We start from the raw sequence: 25,117 nt of genomic DNA, 5'->3' as shown, positions 1-25,117 counted from the left end.
ATGGAAGGTAAGTGTACTTTGTGTACAATCTACGAATCAGTCAAGCTATCGTGATTAATAACGTTACATTGTCAAGCCCAATTACCCACTTACTATCAGGATGGATACAGGTTTTCGTTTATGATGGCCATAAGAATTTTCAGATATGACGTCACAAAGTTACGTCAACAAATTACGTAATTTGACAAGTAACCTAGTAAACTCGTTATTTTCGGGTGACCTTATGTCCGAATGTACTACTGAAAGTCTAAAGACATTCAAATCAGGTAGACAAAAATGCGTTTTTTGCTTTAAACATTTATCTATATCCGTGGTCCCCGATTTTTTTATTCCGTTGCCCAATGTTTTTTATAAAACAATTGGTCGCCCACAATATTTTGTCCCTAAGCGATGCATATATAGTGAACACTGATTAATTACAGTTTCCATGATTATAAATATTTTTCTGCCTGATAATCATTTGACACAACATAAAAAGCCTCAGTAAGTTTTCTATCAGTCTGCTTAACGTAAACAACAACAGTTCCGAAAGCTCTATCTCTATCGCCTGTACTATCTTATTCTATATCTATACAGCTGCTAGAATATAAATACCATAGTCACATACAGTAGTTGTTTAGAGAATAACATTTGTTTGGTCAGTCAGGGATAAACAAAGGATAAAGGCGTGTAATAATGTTTGGCAGTTACCTGAAACTTCATACATGCTAAACAATTGTTGTAGTACAGTGCTTTTCAACCTTTAAAATTTCCATCCGCACTTTTTTATTTCGGAAAATTCCCATCCGCACGAAACAAGCACAGTAAGTTTGCAAGTTTTATTGGTGAAACAAAAATGAAAGTATTTGTGTATTAAAATCGTGTGCCTTAACCGATATAAAATAGATAGCTTAATCTGCAATTAACCACTGAGACTCTGAGAGACTATATTACTGTACCTGCAACGCACAATTGGGCGCACCATAAGCTTATTTGTTTGCTGTATTACATATAATAAGAAATAAGAATATGCACCATTTTCATCCACATTACAATTTTTTTCATCCGCACAAGTGTGTATCATCCCACGGGTTGAAAACCACTGTTGTTCTAAAAAAAACATGTATAATTAAAATATCTTCAAATATCTCCACTAAAAACGGGCTAGTTGCCCGCAGTTTTGGAACCATTGATACTTTCTAGACTCTGAATGGGACGTGCCCCTTAAGCTCACAAAAACGATTCGCACCTTGCTTGATGTAATGAAATTTATCAAGATTATTTGGGCAAATACCTTGTCAAGGCTATTGAACAAAAAGATCTGTATTGTTGCACATAAAACATGCAAAAAGGTAATGCGAAGCACAAATGTATGCAGTGCGTTAACTTTGAAAGTTAACTATAGATACAATAGACATATTGCAAATAGGGTATAGAATCGCCCTAATCGTAAGCTGAAATACAAAAACTAGTAACTTGAAATAAAGCTACGATCCGATATTATCGGACATCCCTGAAAAAATTCAGAATACATGAATTTAAACGAAAATTGTTGACATTTTCACAACCACAATCCCAGTAGCTTTTCCTTTTCGGCTTTGTTATCTTAGTCACATTGAGAAATTTTAGTCCCAAGTTCACACAGGAATAGAAACAATTGAAATATTTCTATTTAGTCTTAATGCTCTTCTAATCTCCCAAACTTAAAGGCAATATAAAAAAGGCAAAATAATAAACATAGTTGCATTTACCTGGTTCAAATAGGCGCCGAATATAGTTTCTTTGGAGGGAATAGGTTCATGGACCTTCTCTGGTTTCATAGGCGTAGCCAGGGGGGCCATGCCTTCCCAAAAAATTTATAAATATTTTACTGATATAATTTGTTTTTTGGCATTTATGAGCAGTACCACAACAGTCGATCAGAGGCATGCCATGCCTTCAATAGTCATGCACTGTTACGTCACAAACGATGTAGTTAATATTACGTTTGCTATACATTAATGTTGTTTTACTACTTTTAGTCAGTTTTTGCTCCTTGAATTCTAATCACATCCTCTTACCCAATTGGATCAATGTTTCGCAGTTTTCTGAATATGAAGCGAGGAAAATCAAGCGAGTACCCGGCCAATTGGGGGACCTGGGGTCTGGCGCTTTCGGAACCGTTTTCTTGGCGTTTCTCAAGCATATCGGCTACGTTGCAATCAAGAGTTACACGGTGACCGGTGGATTTCAGGAAAAGCTAATTCTGGAAAAGAAGTAAGTCCATCAAGTTGTGTAGGCATTTGAAAAACATTTGATTTGCAAAAAATATCTTATGAAGCGCGGATTCCGGGTTTTGTTTTGGAAAACATGAAAACAATTTTAGTGATGACGCCATACAAAGTTACGCAACAATGTGACTTAACAGTGTAACATATAATCGCGACGTTGTAAAGAAGGGAAAAAAAGAGCTGCATGGCGTTTTTAAGCTTTAGGTTGTACAGGTGTTATTTCAATACAAAAGCTACGTTTTATATGAGCAAAAAGACAAAACGCATTTATGTGGTTTAGGTAGCTAAAACGTAAGATTTGTCGAATTAAATGTAAATTTACGTTCAAATACCATTTAAAAAGTGATGTCGTCTTGTCATAAAGTGCGTTTCCTGCTTAAACAGCATAGAAAAGGAACTGAAAGTCCTTCACCTCTCCAAGCACGAAAACATCGTACACGTATACGGTTACACAAAGTGGCAGAATCAGATCGGGATCATAACTGATTACATGCCGGCAGGAAATCTCAAGTGTGTTTTGTTGAACGAAGACGTTCCTCTGGCTGTAGAGCTCATTCTTCGCTTTGCAGCTGATGTCGCGTCAGGTTGGTTGGTGGCTGACTCCCTACCCTTTTCCTAAAGAAGCTTGGTAGCATATCTTCGCTAAGACCGAAATATATTTTTGAGCTCAAATTAAAACAGAAAATAAATTAGAATTACATAAGAATAACAATCATTGCTATTTCGCTTTAACGCATTGAATTAGACAGAAATTAGTACTGCGAGCGACCTTATATATTTGCAAAGTCATCCCGTTACTTTAGGAGAAAGACTTTATATTGCGATGGGGGTTTCCACACGTTAAGTAATAAAATACATGTATGGCGAACAGCGAAATTACTTCAGGCAGTTTACCGACTAAGATCACTAATATGAGGATAACAAAACGTTTAACTCGAATACAATTCTCGGTATTTTTTAAATTGCTCTTGTTGTAAATAGATTTTTACCCGCCTTGCTCTTTCACTATCTACTTTGTAATTCTTAAGAGATAGCATTTAATTATAGTTTCAGTTAGTTTTCGTAGGATCTGAATCGAAGTATTTATACCACGCCAAAAACAATACAAAATATCTTGTTGTAGGTCACTATAATCCATTATGTTTTCGTTAGTTAGAAAATCGCTACTTAATAACGGCTTAATGGCTTTCTTATAAAAAGAACCACCTTAAGATATGTGTCTTGTATAGCCAGGATAGTTTTTTGTACCATATAAACAACACAAAATTTGCCACCAGGTTTTAAGTTGTTCTATAGCAGGGGTTCTTAAACTGGGATGCATGTACCCCTTGGGGGTCCGTGAACTAATTTCAGGGGGTCCATGAAGGCCAAATTGAAATATCTGTATATATTTAAGTAATCAATTTTTCAAAGAAAATAGTTAGGGGTTCCCGGTAAAAAAGTTTAAGAACCCCTGTTCTATAGGGACATTTTCAATTACTTTAAGCTTACGCTAAACGATTTTTTAGGATTGGCTTACATCCACAATCTCGAAGGAATGGAAAACGTGACCCACGGCGATTTAAAGCCCGACAACATTCTGTTGAACGAAAATCTCATTTGCAAGATTGCCGACTTCGGCAGCGCCAAGCTGACAAAATACGCAAGCACCACAACTGGGTCAGGTGACCCAGACTATCACCAGTTTACTACAATCTACGCCGCTCCAGAGCGTTTAAATTGGGAAAGCTCTGCCATGAAGAAGCATTCTGACACCTACAGCTACGGGATGGTGCTTCACATGATGCTGTCACGATCCATGCCGTTTCAAAACAATATTAACTTGGTCCAAGCCGTGAAAGACGGCCAGAGACCGCCGACCAACCAAATTGACGAGCTCAAATCCCGATCAGGCGAGTCTTGCAAGTCGATGATCACAGTGATGGAAAGCGAAATGCGAAGATGCTGGAAGCAGGATCAGAAGCAGCGTCCGGACATGATCAGCGTGCGCGGCAACCTACAAACTGCCTTAAGGGATGTCAAACAGGCGGAGATGCTGAAATTCGTGCAGGACGCCCTGAAGTGCATCTTTATTCGAGATTTGCCCAGCGACCTTTTGTCTTTTGACAACTATCCGCTATTGACGGATGATATGCACGGATACGGTATGAACTTAGGCAAATCGTTATTTAAAAGCTAAGTTTGAATTACTTGGTCCCTAGCAAAATTGAGTAGGCCTATGTGATTTTTGTTCGTCGCGTTTAAGCTATCGAAAATCGTTCTTTGAATTACACCAAAATCGAAAATCGAAAATTGACTTAAAAATTGTTAATCTCCGCAGAGACGATTGGGCAAGAACGAGGAGTAACAGGTCATGCCACACAGAGCGGAGCAGACACGCTCCCTCCGAACACAGACGCGAGCGTCATACCCACAGAGACGGATCCTCGACACGAACCAATGGTTACGGAGCAAGAACATCAACCTGTAGTACGAGTTCGAACGATATCACGTGATCATACGCAGTCAAGCGTTCCATCGACATCACGTGATCATCCACAGTCAAGCGTTCCATCGACGTCACGTGATCATCAGCAACCAAGCGTTCTATCGGCATCACGTGATCAACAACCCATCGTTGAAATTTATCAACCGGAACCGGGTGCCAGCAGATCTGAAGTTGCCGGATTACAGAAAAGCGAAGAATGCCAAGTTACAAGTGGCAACACCCAACCAAGGTTAATAAAGTGCTTTGCATGATAGGGTGAATGCAGAAGCTCTTCGTTTGTGATTTTCAAGGGCGCCGCACAATGATTCTGTACAATCTAAACCCAATTGCGATAAAAAAAAGTGTTACAGAGATCATTATTCCCTGACATGTGACTTCGAACTGACTGCGTGGCTGAAGTATTACTGCACCTCTATTGCGTATAAGGCATGTAGTGTACATCTCCGGACTATCTAATATAATGCTACAGATAATGAAAGACACACACAAACATATGTGTCTAATAACATCTGTGATCTAGCCCCTCGGAAGTTGCTTTATGACCAACGATTACGGCTTCCGTATCAATAGTACACCGAAAAGCCATCGCATTAAACACATATGTTTGTGTGTGTCTTTCATTGATTAATACGGACTGATGATCCCCCAGTGTGAAGTTGCTTGTACTAACAAAATGTGCAAGTATTGGCGCATGGTTGTTTCTCGACTCGCTCCTCTCTGAGCCTGCATAGCTCAGTTGGTAGAGCGACGGTCCCGGCTTGACCGGAGGTCGTGAGTTCGAACCTCACTGCAGGCCAGTTGTTTTTCTGGCTTGCTCTGCTTGCATCATAGATCGACAGATTCGGCGAGTCTGCGATGACTTTTCGGTGTACTAATGCTACAGATAGTTAGGTTAATCAATAACATGAAAACAAATTTTCGTTGCTGTTTATCACAGGGTTTTGTTAGAACACGAAGCGCTGGAGATTGCGCAGACCAGAGACTTGCCATCAATCCCGATAAAACAGGTGAATAACGAAGCCTTGAAACTAAAAAATCTAATTTTGCCATATTGTTTATACAGATTATTCAATGTTTTTTATTAATTGGAAAAAATCTTGCAATAATTTGGTTATTTTTTTATTTTTATACATGCAGCCTGATGAAAAAGAAACAACGAGTCGGCAGACAGTGGCAAGTGATGTTTGCTACGTTAACGAAGGTAGAAGCCCCCGATATATATGAGATTTACTAGTCTGTGAATATTTAAAAATCCCCAAAAGGATCTTAGTTTATCACAGGGTGGTCCAAGATTGAGAGCATCGCGGGCCAGAATATTTGTTACATATTATTTGGGGGGCACATAAAGCAGGCTATAGGTACATGCGTGCCAGGGGCGGATCAACGATTTTGGTTAGGTCGGGGCATGAAATGGTTAAATGACGTCACAAACATTGTCAAAAAGTAACGTCGAAATATATATAAGCTCCAAAAAACTTGCTGCTACCGTGGAACTTGTGCGCAAATGAAATGGAGTGTAAATGTGACTGGCAAAACGGTGCGCGCAAGGCGCGACAAAACTGTGTATTTTACAAAACTTTAATTAAGAAGAAGACTGCATTTATAAGTGTAAAATGTTTTTTGACTAGGTCAACTTGGCTGAAATTGCATAATGGAAAGAGTCAGTGCGCAGGCCTTTAATCAGAGTGAAAACCTGTAAAACAATACTTTCAAGAAGCGCGATAAATTTAATCGTTCATTTACTCTGAAGTGGCAAAAATAGTAATTTATACAGGGTCGTATTTTTATGTTATGTTCATATTAAAAAGGTGGAAGACAAAACGCAAATATAACTGATAAGTTAGCAAAACATCAATTTTATAAAGTTCCATAATTGGTACGTAGTGCGACTTTCAAAACATATAGGCGTTCTTGCCACCCCTGCATCCGAGCTTCATTTGCGATAGTAAACTGGTTTATTTAATTGTGTAACCGAAAAAATGTAATGATACCTAAACAAGTGCAGTATGCTTCGTGATGGTTGGTCACTTATATTTTCTGATCAAACTCTTAACTGTACGCATTAACAATAATTCAACAGTGCTTCGCGGGCCACGAAAAAAGATGTCGTTTTATTTTTGATGTAAGTTTGGACCACCCTCGTTAAACATATGAGCTTGGATTGAATAATCACAAGAAAGAGCCGTTTTTTTGGTTATTGGCTTTGTAGAATTACCTTTGAATTGTAACGTGCCTTCTCTTATCAAGGTCTTGGTAAAACTAAAAAACGAAAATTTGTCACCTCTTGTGGTTTCTAACGTTTACAATTTAAAGTACTGTCTGTTTTTAATGATAAGCAACTTTAAATTGGAGAGAGGGTGTTGAATTAGATTTGCCTAACTTTGCAGAGCAAACCTTACCGCTCCTCGAACTTTTTAAATGAATCTGACTCTAATGGCCAATATGATGTTTCAGGTTTCAGTCCCACCGTGCAAGGTTCTGGCGTTTTAAGGTAAAGTGTGTTCGCAATTTTTTTAAAACCTGATAGACTAGTTCTACGAGTACGAACTATTTTAAAGGCAAAGGGTGCAGATTTATGCACAGATGTAACCGTATCATTTAGTGGTTTATTGAAGTTCAGTGGGCCTGTAAATCGTAAAGTCGTATTACTTCTAAATTTAGCAGAGTATCCCAGAGGTTTTCGACGCGCGCAAGAGGGTTTGAATCTCCCGTTTCAGATGAACTCCAGCCACTATCTGTGGCAAAGGTGAATTAGGAGTTATACACGTGATTATTAAAGTGTAAATTCCTTTAAAACGCCAATTCTATCAAGTTTTTTGCTGTTATTTGGACCACCACCCGAAAATCATTAGCGAAATAGCGCAACAGTTATTTATATGGCGAGGATGAAATAAAGTATTACAATAATGTTAAAGTCATGTATTTAAATAAATATATCCAATTTGATGTTTGTTAACAGGCAGTTTTAGATTATAAAGCGAAAAAAAAGAATGAGCTGTCTTTCAAGAAAGGAGATCAAATCGAAATCCTTAATAAAGGTAAGTTCGTTTTTGCAACTAGATTAGCAACGGCGGTAACGTACTTTTTTTTCGCTGTGCAAATCATTGCCAAATTAAAGTTAATCAGTCGTTAATCATTAAATCAGTCAGTGCCCACGGTAGATTTATGTTTTATGAAAAATGCACTGGGTGCAAATTTTGTCGCTAACAAACTAGATAAAAACAAGTTAAACAAATTCTGGATTAGTCGATCAATTTCTATGATGTCATTCTTTGATATTTAACATTTCAAAGGTGGAGATGGGCGGTGTACAGGGCAGGCCAATGGAAAGAGAGGAATTGTCCATCTCGCGTTTATCAGGATTCTAGAAAAAACAGGTTCGGCAACTTATATCATTTATATTTAATCGCAGCGATGGTCGTTAAATACATTTGAGATAATCAGTATAAGGAAAACAAATCTTTTGCTTATATCTTTTAATAGACGGACTCCGTAGTTTTGAAGAAACAAATTTGTTTAAATTAGTTAATTTGTACGACAGTTCATGTATTGACACAATCAACATAAAGTTTCAATTGGAATTTGTACAAAACTAAGTGATATGCACCTTTATATTCAGTATTTAGCAACATCAGTTTTCGGCTCATTAACCCATTACCGGTATCTGGTGAAAAACCAAAATCTGCCTTTTATATTTTTTCAGCTGAAGAAGAAGACATGTACGAATACCTCACGTGAGTATCGTTGCGGAAAAAATAGAGTTTCTTCTTATATACAGCGTTTTATTGCTGCTATTTCTTTTTTGGAACATAAATGCTCTGGGTACTGGGTAGCCTATGGATAAGTCTTAGAAATCCTTTGTTATAACAGAACTTGTATTGTGATTTCTAAGCCTACTCAACTATTCAAACAGAGTATGGTTAAGCAGAAGTAATTTGGCTTTTTTAATGACTTTATGCAATGTGTTATGCTAACAAGTATCTTTTTCAATTATAAAAATAATTATAAATATTATTTCCGTACAAGGGATTGGAGTGAAGCAAACGACGTTTCTTTGTCAGAAGAAATAATCGAAATGAAAGAAACCCCTCAACAACAAAATAAGACTGGTAAGGCGTTAGTTGCGGGAAGAGACAGTTTGTTTTAACACAGCCTAATTAAAAATCAATTTTTTAAGGGATTGGGGGTTACAACATAATTATCCTTGTTCACATAACCGGAATAAAGAAAAAGAGTTACTTATGACTACATTTTCGGCCCATTTATTCATTGATGTAAAATAAAAATAATTTAACTTTTGTCGTAGCAAGTTTGCATTGAGTGAAGTTGTTAAGAACAACATAATAGCGATATAAAAATGTACATTCAAAGTCGCAGAAGCTCTTTTTAAAACACTTGTGTAACAAAAATTTTCCTGCAACTTAGTATAAACGCCCGGTTCTTCTCTTCTAGAATATTTGTATTGCACTTCAGATATTTCAAGTTTTGCAGTATTGTCCGACGAAAAGGAAATAACGTATACCAAATGCTGTTGCTGTCGAATTCTTCGCTGTTGCAGGATCCAAACAAGCTCAGAAACGTACAAGACAAGCCATTGAAAAGTGTGAGACAAACATTTAAAGTGATTGAGACAAAAATTAAAAACGTTTCTGAACAATCAATTCGGTTCGGTTAAAACAGATGCCGCGTTTCACCACGAAATATTTCTGACTTTACTGTTTTATCTCACGCCACTCTGCCTTTGTAGCGACTAAGAGGAAGCAGCTAAAGAAACCTGGTGAAACAAATGTCTTGTTTAACAAGTTGTTCTATGCAGAACCGCATTTCGGGCTTCACACGACATTTTATGCAATGTTTTTTCGTGTTGTTTTTAGTTCTTTAAAAAGCGAAATTGTTGCAATAAAACATGAGCGTGTTTTGTTCGATATATCGAGTTTGGGGCTTGGAACAGTATTTCGTCATTGCAGCTCGCGGCATAGACAGCAGGCCACTTGTACTTTTCATTGCAATGGACATTAGGCTACTTGCATTTTCATTACAATGTACAGCAGCCAACTTGTATTTTTGAATGACCAGAGAAACGTCGAAAATTTGCAAGTGGTCTGACACATAATTTATGTTAAAAAGTTTAAAAGCGTCGGGCTCAATGTAGTTGTTAGACACGTAATGCACCATGTTGAAGTTTAAAAAGTCCATCTTCCATTTTTTGAAAATATCTTGACGATTAACACTTTTTCTTACAGAGCATTATTTTCTAAGACAGGGGTAGGCAACCTACGATCCGCGGCCCGCCGATGTAATTCATCCGGCCCGCCGCCTCTTTGACAAATTAGACACGAGTCTATTTCACAAACTTTTTTACTATTTTAACTACGTAAGTGCGAAATTTTTTTTGTTTGTTTGTTCGTTCTACGTCCCGTTTGTTTACGCTTTGATGCTGCCTTTTCAACAAGATCAGCGATTCTTTACAGTTGCGCGAGGCTGCCAAGTGCGTCGCGCAAAAACAGAAAACGTATTAAAAATATAGGACATATATTTTTTAACATTTGTTTAGTTTTTATTTTCGGCAATGTAATAAAATCTTGCAAGAAATTAAAAGAAATACCGGTATATACCCCCCAAAAAAATCGCGAATCAGAAAGGGCAAAACCGGACACTTGTGCGATTTTAAGGATACGGTGCGATTGTTTTACCTCAGGCGCGCGTTCTAAAGCCGGCAAGCTTTGCAGTTCTTTTCCACGTTCGCTAGTTCGCGCCCTCGTGGTTTATTGCCGTTGTTGTTGTTGTTCGTTTTTGTCGTGGTCGCGTTTTACGCGTGTTTCTACCGTTTGCTTTGCAAATACCGGGTAACGCTACTTTTATTAATAAAGTTTCTATATTTATTCGAGCGATGTCTGGTCTGTTTTGAATTTTTCTTCACTTCGATAAGCCAGGTTTGCATTGTCCAAGTTTAATTTGTGCCCGGATTATTTGGATTATTTAATAGAAAACCTGGCCATTCATGCATCCATTGTTTTATATGGTCAAAAAATGAAATTCTTATGGTTTTATTTCTGTATCAGATAACTTAATTGAAATCAAGGATAAACGAGTATCCTTAAAGTAGTATTTTACGCAGAATCCGTTGATATAATCATAGAATGTCTTACCTATATAGTCAGAATATTGGAAAGGAGTTAAATTCTACATTCAGTAAGATAACATAATGGAAAAAAATAAGGTGTGGCAACAATAAAGACCCGAAGGTTGATTGAATATTGCTTCTGACTGAGGGACAATGCATATCGACAAGCGAGACAACTGCTATATGATCAATACGGCAAGTCGCATATTATTGCGCATGCATGTGTAAGGTGTTTAGCGTACGTCTGAATGATGACAATCGCACAGAGCTATGAATGAAACTGTTTTTCAATTTTAGGGCACTCCATTTCAGTGCTCTGCAACCTTTTTTGTTTGTTGTCGGCACACCAACAGAGCTAGAAAAATTCCGAGCACACCTAGGACATACTTGACGTTTTACATTATTTTATATCAGGGGTCGGCAACCCCTGGCACGCGTGCAACTTGTGGCACGCAAGGTGATTTTGCATGGCACGCCAATTGATTTAACGCGCACGTTATATCACCTTAAGAAAGTGCAACAACCATTACATCACTACTGTTTAAGTGTTGATAAACACGTAACATCAATTTGGGTGTGTTAAGTGTTGATAAACACGTAACAACTACCACATCATTAACATAACTATTACATTACTAACACTAGCGCTAACTAAATGGTTGCACACATTGCCAGTTCGTGTGTCTTAACTATGTTGTATTTAATATTATTTTTTGTGGGCGTACTTGTTGTTTACCACTAACCGTTCGTATTACGTAACAATGCCCCAAATTTGGCGTAACGTTTACTACGTTAAAGCAGGGCATTCTACATCAGTGGTTCTCAACCGCCGGTTCGCCAAATATATTACAAATTTATATTTCAATTGCAAAAAGCCAGATGTTGAAGGCGGCTTGTCCATCAAATTGAGAACTTAGCCAGTTCCGTAATTTGCAGCATTGTGACGTAACATAGAGTTAACGGTCTACTTTGGACTTCATCTTACGTCTCAATGCTGCAAGTGTTGTGCCCAACTATTTTAAAGTATAGGCTACAACTCGTTTAAATCCTAAACTTTAAGACCAGTTGTACGAGAAAACCTTCAATAGAACCACGTATAACACGTATGATATCAAAACGACAGCAGCAAATTTCTCATTACAAAGAAGTCTTCGTTATTTGCTTTCAAGTTGCATAATTTTGCAATAGTCATAATTACATTTTGGATTGATTTTAGTTTTTGAAGGTCCACCGGTTCGCAAAAATTGTTTTAAAATTTTACCGGTCAGCAAGCTAAAAAGGTTGAGAACCACTGTTCTGCATTAAAAGTAAGCACGTGTGTTTTTGTGCGAATAAGAAACCAACAAAAAGCGAAACTGATAGTTAACACTTCTAGGTATCGGCTTAAAAGCACCGAAGTATATTTAAAACAAAATTTTCCATGACCCTAGAGTGGATTGCGGAATATCCACCTTAATTTAGTTACGTAAATTGGTGAAATACAGAGTCTGAGTCGGACTCGGGACGTGATGAAATCTGACCTTTGGCCGGAGTTGGACTCGGGTTGTTTTCAACCAACTCCGCAGCCCTGATTGCCAGTGCGAAACCAAACATAGAAAAATGTGAGTTGTTAATATTTTGACATTATTCATAAACTGGCACACTGCGTACGAAAGGTTGCCGACCCCTGTTTTATATTCTGATTTTGCAGTTTTTAGAACGCCCAAACGTCGACACCAAACATCCGATGCCAGGCCTATCACACTCGAACGTCCTATACCTTATCCCTACAGTTTCAGGCGTTATTTTGCGCGTTTAGGACGTCTTCAGGTGAATTTAATACTAATTCCGGCGTTTTTTTTTGTATTTTTGAGACGATTTAGATCTAATTCTGTCGCTGATATTACTGCGTATTTAGTTGTATTATTTCGTTAGTCGTTATACTATATGACACTGAAGATTATTCTGCTTTAGATGTTGTTGCTTTGTAGGTCTTATTTGTGCCAAAATGCTACAAATTGCGCCCCCTATACTTGCATATTCAAAAATGACCTGGCAATTGTGTTTGTACTTTTTGCCTAATTTTTATTCGGAGCGACAGTCAAGATTAATTTCACTAAACACAAAATGCCATTATACATAATCTTCCTTTCCACTTTGGTGTAGAGTTTTTAAAATAATTGCTGTATATTTGTACTCCTGACACCTCCGGGAACATCAGTGTGTCCTGGCACACCTGACTTGGTCTCGTGGCCCACCGTTGCGGAGCACTGCTCTATAGCAATCGCTCTTCAGTGTAAACTGCGAGCATTTTATTATTAATGATATTAATGTACAATTCAGTGCCCAAACATTGCTACGTGTATCGTTATGTATCAACAACTAAATCGTCATTAAATCGTAGGCATTTGTGTAAATATTCATGCTTTCATGGCATCTCCAATTTTTAAACGTGTTTGTTTTCAACTTTCTGTAACCTTTACAAATCCTTTCATAAAAGCCCGGCGACAAATAAAAAAAAAAATAATAAATTTATTTTTCATCGCAGTCACCCCAAACTAGAATCAACGGTCGAAACATTGCGCACCAAACTATACACGCACCGAAAAAAACAAACATGTCTCCACCTGTGGATAGAAATCGCTCTTCTGCTGTAAACAAGTATAAACCGAAGTTTCGACAGCAGATATCTCATCAGCGTTAATAATTAAAACGAGAATGCGTTAGCCATAGAGCAAGTCAACCTTAAGTCAAGTCCTTGTCTTAAAATAAAACATTTACTGACCAACTGATCCGATTGTGAACAATAGCTCAAGTAAAATACATCTTAAACGAAACGTATAGCAATCAAAACGTTTTATGTGCCAAAATTAGGATATAACCCAATTTAGCAAAGCTATATGAAAAAACTTCATTTTAACCCAAGTACAGTAGTTTGCCAGAAAGACTTAACTCGAGTCATTTGAAAACAGTGATTTAAGGGCACTTAAGTCAAAAATTTGGCTTAAGTCATTACAACACTGGAAACAGAAGATACTGTTGAGTGCCTGTACACTTGTACAGCAGTGTTTACATATATGGTTTTACCAAACAATAAAAAGCAAAGTTGCCCTCCAAAAGAAGTTTGTTGAAAGTTTTAAAAAGTATGATAAACAATTTTTGAGCACTATTTTGGAAATAAGGTTAAAAAAAATCGTTGTTAATGCATCAACAAAGCTTTGCAAACAATGTCGAAAAAAGGCATAATTATACTTGAAACTGAACTATTGCTAAATAGTGTGGATTATTTATCGCATATTTTGCAGGTAGAACAATTTGCTTGCTGTATGTATCGGCTTGTTTTAAGCATATTTTTGGTTTGTGAAAAATATTGCTCAGGATTAGATATGTTTACTCCTTCTAATAGATTTAATTTCAATTACTCGAATTTGTATGAAAAGATTTTGGGCCCTAAGTCATTTCAAAATCACTCTGAGGTTTAACAAAATTAACACACAGTTCACCGCCATTTGTAAAAAAAACCGTAGGCGGTATTATTTCCGTCACGCAAGCTTACATACCAGACTACGGTGAGCAAATACAGGCGTACAAATTGAGGCATAATTACCCAGTCGTTATGGTTGTTTCAAAAAGCAAAAAGCTCCGTTATTTTCAGCTAAGCTCGTACATCGAGTTGCATCACCACGACAATTGGGCAATTAAACAACTGTAGTGGCCATGTAAATTATTCATCTGGTGTGATAAAAAGTTAAAACTGTGACTTAGAGACAGATTAAGATATTTGCAGGTTAGCTGGAAAAGTTGGCCTTATTGCCCTTATGTCTCTAAATCGAGTTACAGTAGGCCTACTGTTGTAATATGACATGCGCGACAGTAAACTGGAAATTTACGCAATTATTAACAGATACTGTTTGCCCTACCAAATTGAGGAACAATAGCAGGCTCCGGAATGTAGACAATAAACCAGCCCTAGGTTTGTTGGGTTGATTACAGCCACCATAGGCAAGCGATTTGTTTAAATTTTGACTAAAAATTTTAAGGCAGACCATATTATTTCATGGAGTCTACTCTGATCAATTATTCCTTCTGATTTACACTTATGCTGATGCTAAGTTTGTGTAGCAGCTGTTTACAAGCAAGTAAAATAAATGGAAGAACAATGGAAGGTAAGTGTACTTTGTGTACAATCTACGAATCAGTCAAGCTATCGTGATTAATAACGTTACATTGTCAAGCCCAATTACCCACTTACTATCAGGATGGATACAGGTTTTCGTTTATGGGGGCCATAAACATATTCAGATATGACGTCACAAAGCTTCATCACCACATTACTTCATTAAACAAGGAACCTAGTAAACTCGTTATTTTCGGGTGACCTTATGTCCGAATGTACTACTGAAAGTCTAAAAACATTCAAATCAGATGGACAAAAATGCGTTTCTTTACTTTAAACATTTATCTATGTTATATTAACAAATAACTTGCGAGAAGCGCGATAAAATTTATCGTTTTGAGAAATTTATATTGAATAATTGTTTAATTTAAAACGCCTTTAAACTTAAATGTTTTCCTCTAAACTAGTTAAAACGTATAGGCTATAAAGGTAAAATAATAAACATAATTGCATTAACCTGGTTCAAATAGGCGCACAATATAGTTTATTTGGAGGGAAAGGGTTCATGGACCTTCCCTGGTTTCACCCGCTATTTAAATTATTACTATTGCTAAACGTACACTATGTAATGTGAAGTTAACCAGCAAATCTAACAGTTCACTCTGATTAGATCCAACTAAAATCCACACAAAAACACCAAATACTTTTGTATTATATAAGACTGTTTATATAAACAGACAAAACGCAAAATCATTTCTTAAAATTTACCGAAATATATATTTCTGTTTTATCTGTTTTTATAAAAAGTCTTAGATCATCTGATACGAAAACAAGAATCTTTCTTTCACATTTTATTGTCTGCGGGAGATTCCTTACCAGTTTTGTAATGACTTAAATCAATGATGACTTGACTTAAGTTCACTTAAGTCACTGTTTTCAAACTACTTGACTTTGACCAGTTCAGTTATTGCTCATAATCATACAAATTAAAAAATTTTAATAGTTTAAAATTTTACTTTTTAACAAGGACATGACTTGAAGTTGACTTGCTCTAATTATGACTTGACTGGGACTTGACTTGCGCAACTGATGACTTGGACTGGGATTTGACTTGTTATTTATTCAAACACACTGGACTTGGACTTAAGTTGTTTTACAAATGACTTGACTGGGACTTAAGTCAATTTAAAATGACTTGTTTACAACACTGTTCCTTACTTCCTAGAGTGTTAAAGATTAAACTAAGTACATAACTTAGTAAACCGAAAATCAGTTTGTTTGTATGTAATAAAAAGATAAATATATTTCGCAATAAAGCATCGTTTGTTTTCACCATTCGGATTCAGGCAGATTTTGTTATTCGAAAGAATACTTTGATAATATATTCCTAGAGTGTTTCAGCTTAAACACTTTTGTATAGTCACACCCTCTTATCCAATTGGGTCAATGTTTCGCAGTTTTCCGAATATCAAGCAAAGCAAATCAAGCGAGTCCCCGGCCAATTGGGGGACCTGGGTTCTGGGGCTTTCGGGACCGTTTTCTTGGCGTTTCTCAAGCATATCGGCTACGTTGCAATCAAGAGTTACACAGTTACCGGTGGATTTCAGGAAAAGCTAATTTTGGAAAAGAAGTAAGTCCATCAAGTTGTGTAGGCATTTGGAAAACATTTGATTTGCAAAAAATATCTTTCGAAGCCTGGCGCTGATCCCGGGTTTTTGTTTTGGAAAGCATGAAAATAATGTTAGTGATGAAGTCACAAAAAGTTACGCAAAAATGTGACGTAACAGTGTAACATATAATCGCGACTTGTAAAGAAGTAGCCACAAAGATTGTTCAAAGAGCTGCATGGCGTTTTTAAGCATTAGGTTGTGCAGGTGTTATTTCAATGCAAAAGCTACGTTTTTATTCGAGCAAAAAAACGAAACGCATGTATGTGATTTAAGTAACTAAAACGTAAGATTCGTCCAATTAAATGTAAATTTACGTTCAAATACAATTTGAAAAGTGATGTTGTCTCCTCATAAAGTGCGTTTTCATGTTCTAACAGCATAGAAAAGGAACTGAAAGTCCTTCATCTCTCCAAGCACGAGAACATAGTACACGTCTACGGCTACACAAAGTGGCAGAACCTTATCGGGATCATAACCGATTACATGCCGGCTGGAAATCTCAAGTGTGTTTTGCTGAACGAAGACGTTCCTTTGGCTGTGGAGCTAATTCTTCGCTTTGCAACTAACGTCGCGTCAGGTTTGTTGGTAGCTGGCTCTCTGTGTATGTCATCCTGCTCTTTTTCGAGGGAAGCCAGGGTTTATTTTGGGGAGAAGCATAACTAAAATAAGTGAAATGACCCACTACTTAAACCTACTTACCCACCACAACAAACGACATGTTAAGTTCTGTCTTACTCAGTGTTAACTCCGGCCCAATACTCCCCAGTGGCGACAGGATGCCAAGAGGACTGAGCTCAGACCCCTACCGATTAAGACAGATGTTCAATAATTTAAGTCATTTGTTTTGATTTTGGGACATGAATCAAAAACAAAAAAGATTATCAGAAGCAGAAAACCAAACTTTAGTCACCTTTGCCAAATTAGGCTACGACAAGAAAACTATATAAATACAACTTCAATCCGAACAACAATCAAGAGAAACTTGCAACCAACTTAGATTAATCAAAACTTATTCTGCACAAGTAATGAAAACTACTATTCTTTGTGAGTATTTTTAATTACGCGTTCTTGTGGCTCTTAATGGCCATACGTTATGCTCGGCAGGTAGAACATATCTTCGCAAAAACCGAAAATTATTTTTGAGCTCAAATTAAAACTAAGAATAACAATCTTTACTATTTCGCTTTAACGCATTGATTAGACAGTTAGGAGAAATTAGTCATGCGAGCGACCTTATATATTTGCAAAGTCATTCCGTTACTTTAGGAGAAAGACTTTATATTGCGTTGGGGATTTCCACACTTTTAGTAATAAAATACAATTTTACCTCAGGTAGTCTACCGACTAAGGATACTAATATAACGATAACAAAACGGTTAATTCAGCATACAATTCTCGATATTTTTTTTTAATCGCTCTCGTTGTAAATAGATTTTTACCCGCCTTGCTCTTTCACTATCTACTTCGTAATTCTTAAGATATAGAATTTAACAAGTTTCAGTTAGTTTTCGTAGGATCTCAATCGAAATATTTATACTATGCAAAAATTCATACAAAATATCTTGTTGTAGGTCACTTTAATCAATATATTTTCGTTAGTTGGAAAATCGCTACTTAATATCGGTTAATGGCTTTCTTATAAAAAAGAACCGCCTTAAGATATGTGTCTTGTATAGCCAGGTTAGTTTTTTGTACCATATAAACAAAACTAAATTTGCCACCAGGTTTTTAATTGTTTTAGGGACATTTTCAATTGCTTTAAGCTTATGCTAAACGATTTTTTAGGATTGGCTTACATCCACAATCTTGAAGGGGTAGAAAACGTGACCCACGGCGACTTAAAGCCCGACAACATTCTCTTGAACGAGAATCTCATTTGCAAGATCGCCGATTTCGGCAGCGCCAAGCTGACAAAGTACGCAAGCACCACAACTGGGTCAGGCGACCCAGACTATCACAAGTTTACTACAATCTACGCAGCTCCAGAGCGACTGAACTGGGAAAGCTCTGCCATGAAGAAGCATTCCGACACCTACAGCTACGGGATGGTGCTTCACATGATGCTTTCACGATGCATGCCGTTTCCAAACAACATTAACTTGGTCCAAGCCGTGAAAGACGGCCAGCGACCGCCAACCAACCAAATTGACGAGCTCAAATCCCGATCAGGAGAGTCCTGCAAGTCGATGATAACAGTGATGGAAAGCGAAATGCGAAGATGCTGGAAGCAGGATCAGAAGCAGCGTCCGAACATGATAAGCGTGCGCGGAAACCTGCAGGCGGCTTTAAGGGATGTCAAGCAAACGGAGATGCTGAAATTCGTGCAGGACGCCCTGGAGTGCATCATTATTCGAGATTTGCCCAGCGACCTTTTGTCTTTTGACAACTATCCGCTATTGACGAATGATATGCACGGATACGGTATAAACTTGGGCAAATTGTTATTTAAAGTTAACTTTTAATTACTTGGTCCCTAGCAAAATTGAGTAGGCCTATGTGATTTTTGTTCGTCGCGTTTAAGCTATCGAAAATCGTTCTTTGAATTACACCAAAATCGAAAATCGAAAATTGACTTAGAAATTGTTAATCTCCGCAGAGATAATTGGGCAAGAACGAGGAGAGACAGGTCATGCTACACAGAGCGGAGCAGACACGCTCCCTCCGAACACAGACGCGAGCGTCATACCCACCGAAACGGATCCTCGACACGAACCAACGGTTACACAGCAAGCCCCTATTCAACAACAGCCAGTTGCACATCAACATCAACCTGTAGTACGAGCTCGAAAGATATCACGTGATCATCCACAGTCAAGCATTCCATCGACGTCACGTGATCATCCACAGTCAAGCATTCCATCGACGTCACGTGATCATCCGCAGCCAAGCGTTCCATCGACATCAGGTGATCATCCGCAACCAAGCGTTCCATCGACATTACGTGATCAACAACCCATCGTTGAAATTTATCAAACGGAACCGGGTGCCAGCAGTTCTGAAGTTGCCGGATTACAGAAAAGCGAAGAACGCCAAGTTACAAGCGGCCACACCCAACCAAGGTTAATAAAGTGCTTTGCATGATAGGGTGAATGCAGAAGCTCTTCGTTTGTGATTTTCAAGGACGCCGCACAATGATTCTGTACATCTATAATCTAAACCCAATTGCGATAAAAAAAGTGTGATCATTATTCCCTGACATGTAAATTCGAACTGACTGCTGAAGTACTAGATTATAGGTCTACCCAGACTGCGTGGCTGAAGTATTACTGCACCTCTATTGCGTATACGGCATGTTGTGTACATCTCCGGACTATCTAATATAATGCTACAGTTAGTTAGGTGAATCAATAACATGAAAACAACTTTTGTTGCTGTTTATCACAGGGTTTTGTTAGAACACGAAGCGCTGGAGATTGCGCAGACCAGAGACTTGCCATCAATCCCGATAAAACAGGTGAATAACGAAGCCTTGTAACTAAAAAATCTAATTTTGCCATATTGTTTATACAGCTTATTTAATGTTTTTTATTAATTGGAAAAAATCTTGCAATAATTTGGTTATTTTTTTATTTTTATACATGCAGCCTGATGAACAAGAAACAACGGGTCGGCAGACAGTGGCAAGTGATGTTTGCTACGTTAACGAAGGTAGAAGCTCCCGATATATATGAGATTTACTAGTCTGTGAATATTTAAAAATCCCCAAAAGGATCTTAGTTTATCACAGGGTGGTCCAAGATTGAGAGCATCGCGGGCCAGAATATTTGTTACATATTATTTGGGGGCCACATAAAGCAGGCTATAGGTACATGCGTGCCAGGGGCGGATCAACGATTTTGGTTAGGCCGGGACATGAAATGGTTAAATGACGTCACAAACATTGTCAAAAAGTAACGTCGAAATACATATAAGCTCCAAAAAACCTGCTGCTACCGTGGAACTTGTGCGCAAATGAAATCGAGTGTTAATGTGACTGGCAAAACGGTGCGCGCAAGGCGCTACAAAACTGTGTATTTGACAAAACTTTAATTAAGAAGACTGCATTTATAAGCGTAAAATGTTTTTTGACTAGGTCAACTTGGCTGAAATTGCATAATGGACAGAGTCAGTGGGCAGGCCTTTAATCAGAGTGAAAACCTGTAAAACAATACTTTCAAGAAGCGCGATAAATTTAATCGTTCATTTACTCTGAAGTGGCAAAAATAGTAATTTATACAGGGTCGTATTTTTATGTTATGTTCATATTAAAAAGGTGGAAGACAAAACGCAAATATAACTGATAAGTTAGCAAAACATCAATTTTATAAAGTTCCATAATTGGTACGTAGTGCGACTTTCAAAACATATAGGCGTTCTTGCCACCCCTGCATCCGAGCTTCATTTGCGATAGTAAACTGGTTTATTTAATTGTGTAACCGAAAAAATGTAATCATACCTAAACAAGTGCAGTATGCTTCGTGATGGTTGGTCACTTATATTTTCTGATCAAACTCTTAACTGTACGCATTAACAATAATTCAACAGTGCTTCGCGGGCCACGAAAAAAGATGTCGTTTTATTTTTGATGTAAGTTTGGACCACCCTCGTTAAACATATGAGCTTGGATTGAATAATCACAAGAAAGAGCCGTTTTTTTGGTTATTGGCTTTGTAGAATTACCTTTGAATTGTAACGTGCCTTCTCTTATCAAAGTCTTGGTAAAACTAAAAAACGAAAATTTGTCACCTCTTGTGGTTTCTAACGTTTACAATTTAAAGTACTGTCTGTTTTTAATGATAAGCAACTTTAAATTGGAGAGAGGGTGTTGAATTAGATTTGCCTAACTTTGCAGAGCAAACCTTACCGCTCCTCGAACTTTTTAAATGAATGTGACTCTAATTGCCAATATGATGTTTCAGGTTTCAGTCCCACCGTGCAAGGTTCTGGCGTTTTAAGGTAAAGTGTGTTCGCAATTTTTTTAAAACAGAGATAGACTAGTTCTACGAGTACGAACTATTTTAAAGGCAAAGGGTGCAGATTTATGCACAGATGTAACCGTATCATTTAGTGGTTTATTGAAGTTCAGTGGGCCTGTAAATCGTAAAGTCGTATTACTTCTAAATTTAGCAGAGTATCCCAGAGGTTTTCGACGCGCGCAAGAGGGTTTGAATCTCCCGTTTCAGATGAACTCCAGCCACTATCTGTGGCAAAGGTGAATTAGGAGTTATACACGTGATTATTAAAGTGTAAATTCCTTTAAAACGCCAATTCTATCAAGTTTTTTGCTGTTATTTGGACCACCACCCGAAAATCATTAGCGAAATAGCGCAACAGTTATTTATATGGCGAGGATGAAATAAAGTATTACAATAATGTTAAAGTCATGTATTTAAATAAATATATCCAATTTGATGTTTGTTAACAGGCAGTTTTAGATTATAAAGCGAAAAAAAAGAATGAGTTGTCTTTCAAGAAAGGAGATCAAATCGAAATCCTTAATAAAGGTAAGTTCGTTTTTGCAACTAGATTAGCAACGGCAGTAACGTACTTCAATTTTTCGCTGTGCAAATCATTGCCAAATCAAAGTTAATCAGTCGTTAATCATTAAATCAGTCAGTGCCCACGGTAGATTTATGTTTTATGAAAAATGCACTGGGTGCAAATTTTGTCGCTAACAAACTAGATAAAAACAAGTTAAACAAATTCTGGATTAGTCGATCAATTTCTATGATGTCATTCTTTGATATTTAACATTTCAAAGGTGGAGATGGGCGGTGTACAGGGCAGGCCAATGGAAAGAGAGGAATTGTCCATCTCGCGTTTATCAGGATTCTAGAAAAAACAGGTTCGGCAACTTATATCATTTATATTTAATCGCAGCGATGGTCGTTAAATACATTTGAGATAATCAGTATAAGGAAAACAAATCTTTTGCTTATATCTTTTAATAGACGGACTCCGTAGTTTTGAAGAAACAAATTTGTTTAAATTAGTTAATTTGTACGACAGTTCATGTATTGACACAATCAACATAAAGTTTCAATTGGAATTTGTACAAAACTAAGTGATATGCACCTTTATATTCAGTATTTAGCAACATCAGTTTTCGGCTCATTAACCCATTACCGGTATCTGGTGAAAAACCAAAATCTGCCTTTTATATTTTTTCAGCTGAAGAAGAAGACATGTACGAAGACCCCACGTGAGTATCGTTGCGGAAAAAATAGAGTTTCTTCTTATATACAGCGTTTTATTGCTTTTTGCTATTTCTTTTTTGGAACATAAATGCTCTGGGTACTGGGTATAGCCTATGGATAAGTCTTAGAAATCCTTTGTTATAACAGAACTTGTATTGTGATTTCTAAGCCTACTCAACTATTCAAACAGAGTATGGTTAAGCAGAAGTAATTTGGCTTTTTTAATGACTTTATGCAATGTGTTATGCTAACAAGTATCTTTTTCAATGATAAAAATAATTATAAATATTATTTCCGTACAAGGGATTGGAGTGAAGCAAACGACGTTTCTTTGTTAGAAGAAATAATCGAAATGAAAGAAACCCCTCAACAACAAAATAAGACTGGTAAGGCGTTAGTTGCGGGAAGAGACAGTTTGTTTTAACACAGCCTAATTAAAAATCAATTTTTTAAGGGATTGGGGGTTACAACATAATTATCCTTGTTCACATAACCGGAATAAAGAAAAAGAGTTACTTATGACTACATTTTCGGCCCATTTATTCATTGATGTAAAATAAAAATAATTTAACTGTTGTCGTAGCAAGTTTGCATTGAGTGAAGTTGTTAAGAACAACATAATAGCGATATAAAAATGTACATTCAAAGTCGCAGAAGCTCTTTTTAAAACACTTGTGTAACAAAAATTTGCCTGCAACTTAGTATAAACGCCTGGTTCTTCTCTTCTAGAATACTTGTTTTGCACTTCAGATATTTCATGTTTTGCAGTATTAGCCGACGAAAAGGAAATAACGTATACCAGATGCTGTTGCTGTCGAATTCTTCGCTGTTGCAGGATCCAAACAAGCTCAGAAACGTACAAGACAAGCCATTGAAAAGTGTGAGACAAACATTTAAAGTGATTGAGACAAAAATTAAAAACGTTTCTGAACAATCAATTCGGTTCGGTTAAAACAGATGCCGCGTTTCACCACGAAATATTTCTGACTTTACTGTTTTATCTCACGCCACTCTGCCTTTGTAGCGACTAAGAGAAAGCAGCTAAAGAAACCTGGTGAAACAAATGTCTTGTTTAACAAGTTGTTCTATGCAGAACCGCATTTCGGGCTTCACTCGACATTTTATGCAATGTTTTTTCGTGTTGTTTTTAGTTCTTTAAAAAGCGGAATTGTTGCAATAAAACATGAGCGTGATTTGTTCGATATATTGAGTTTTGGGTTTGAACAGTAGTTCGTCATTGCAGCTCGCGGCATAGACAGCAGGCCACTTGTACTTTTCATTGCAATGGACATTAGGCTACTTGCATTTTCATTACAATGTACAGCAGCCAACTTGTATTTTTGAATGACCAGAGAAACGTCGAAAATTTGCAAGTGGTCTGACACATAATTTATGTTAAAAAGTTTAAAAGCGTCGGGCTCAATGTAGTTGTTAGACACGTAATGCACCATGTTGAAGTTTAAAAAGTCCAACTTCCATTTTTTGAAAATATCTTGACGATTAACACTTTTTCTTACAGCGCATTATTTTCTAAGACAGGGGTAGGCAACCTACGGTCCGCGGCCCGCCGATGTAATTCATCCGGCCCGCCGCCTCTTTGACAAATTAGACACGAGTCTATTTCACAAACTTTTTAACTATTTTAACTACGAATGCGAAATTGTTTTTGTTTGTTTGTTCGTTCTACGTCCCGTTTGTTTACGCTTTGATGCTGCCTTTTCAACAAGATCAGCGATTCTTTACAGTTGCGCGAGGCTGCCAAGTGCGTCGCGCAAAAACAGAAAACGTATTAAAAATATAGGACATATATTTTTTAACATTTGTTTAGTTTTTATTTTCGGCAATGTAATAAAATCTTGCAAGAAATTAAAAGAAATACCGGTATATACCCCCCAAAAAAATCGCGAATCAGAAAGGGCAAAACCGGACACTTGTGCGATTTTAAGGATACGGTGCGATTGTTTTACCTCAGGCGCGCGTTCTAAAGCCGGCAAGCTTTGCAGTTCTTTTCCACGTTCGCTAGTTCGCGCCCTCGTGGTTTTTCGCGTTGTTGCTATTGCCGTTGTTGTTGTTGTTCGTTTTTGTCGTGGTCGCGTTTTACGCGTGTTTCTACCGTTTGCTTTGCAAATACCGGGTAACGCTACTTTTATTAATAAAGTTTCTATATTTATTCGAGCGATGTCTGGTCTGTTTTGAATTTTTCTTCACTTCGATAAGCCAGGTTTGCATTGTCCAAGTTTAATTTGTGCCCGGATTATTTGGATTATTTAATAGAAAACCTGGCCATTCATGCATCCATTGTTTTATATGGTCA

At 37.3% G+C, this 25,117-nt stretch overlaps 2 protein-coding genes and 1 non-coding gene across 3 annotated transcripts; all 3 read left to right on the top strand.

Annotated features, from left to right (window-relative positions):
- LOC146157373 (uncharacterized) lies at positions 1–8,475 on the top strand. The gene is made up of 13 exons (XM_083388192.1): positions 1–7; positions 1,183–1,238; positions 2,063–2,235; positions 2,634–2,833; positions 3,758–4,393; positions 4,570–4,966; positions 5,675–5,744; positions 5,875–5,938; positions 7,192–7,228; positions 7,399–7,483; positions 7,697–7,775; positions 8,031–8,114; positions 8,441–8,475. The coding sequence occupies exons 1-13, from the start codon at positions 1–3 to the stop codon at positions 8,473–8,475; spliced, it is 1,923 nt and encodes a 640-aa protein (XP_083244318.1).
- Positions 5,459–5,533, top strand: Trnaa-ggc (transfer RNA alanine (anticodon GGC)). Its single transcript has one exon. It is a non-coding gene; the product is annotated as a tRNA-Ala (tRNA).
- Positions 8,476–14,964: 6,489 nt separating the features above from the next.
- LOC146157372 (uncharacterized) lies at positions 14,965–22,812 on the top strand. Its single transcript, XM_083388191.1, has 11 exons — positions 14,965–15,006; positions 16,415–16,587; positions 17,005–17,204; positions 18,413–19,048; positions 19,224–19,686; positions 20,012–20,081; positions 20,212–20,275; positions 21,526–21,562; positions 21,737–21,818; positions 22,032–22,110; positions 22,778–22,812. The coding sequence occupies exons 1-11, from the start codon at positions 14,989–14,991 to the stop codon at positions 22,810–22,812; spliced, it is 1,857 nt and encodes a 618-aa protein (XP_083244317.1). The 5' UTR covers positions 14,965–14,988.
- Positions 22,813–25,117: the final 2,305 nt, after the last annotated feature.

The sequence above is a fragment of the Ascidiella aspersa genome, chromosome 4, assembly GCF_963924565.1.
Source record: "Ascidiella aspersa chromosome 4, kaAscAspe10.2, whole genome shotgun sequence".
NCBI lineage: Eukaryota > Metazoa > Chordata > Ascidiacea > Phlebobranchia > Ascidiidae > Ascidiella > Ascidiella aspersa.
The sequence above is the reverse complement of the archived record's forward strand: the minus strand, read 5'-3'. Positions and strand labels throughout refer to the sequence as shown.

Excerpts from the sequence above, each read along its gene's own strand:
- LOC146157373 (XM_083388192.1), top strand. Across the intron at positions 4,967-5,674 it reads AGTGGCAACACCCAACCAAG|GGTTTTGTTAGAACACGAAG; the intron begins GTTAATAAAGTG and ends TGTTTATCACAG. Across the intron at positions 7,229-7,398 it reads CAAGGTTCTGGCGTTTTAAG|CAGAGTATCCCAGAGGTTTT; the intron begins GTAAAGTGTGTT and ends TTCTAAATTTAG.
- LOC146157372 (XM_083388191.1), top strand. Across the intron at positions 20,276-21,525 it reads TGTTTGCTACGTTAACGAAG|GTTTCAGTCCCACCGTGCAA; the intron begins GTAGAAGCTCCC and ends ATGATGTTTCAG. Across the intron at positions 22,111-22,777 it reads AATCGAAATCCTTAATAAAG|CTGAAGAAGAAGACATGTAC; the intron begins GTAAGTTCGTTT and ends ATATTTTTTCAG.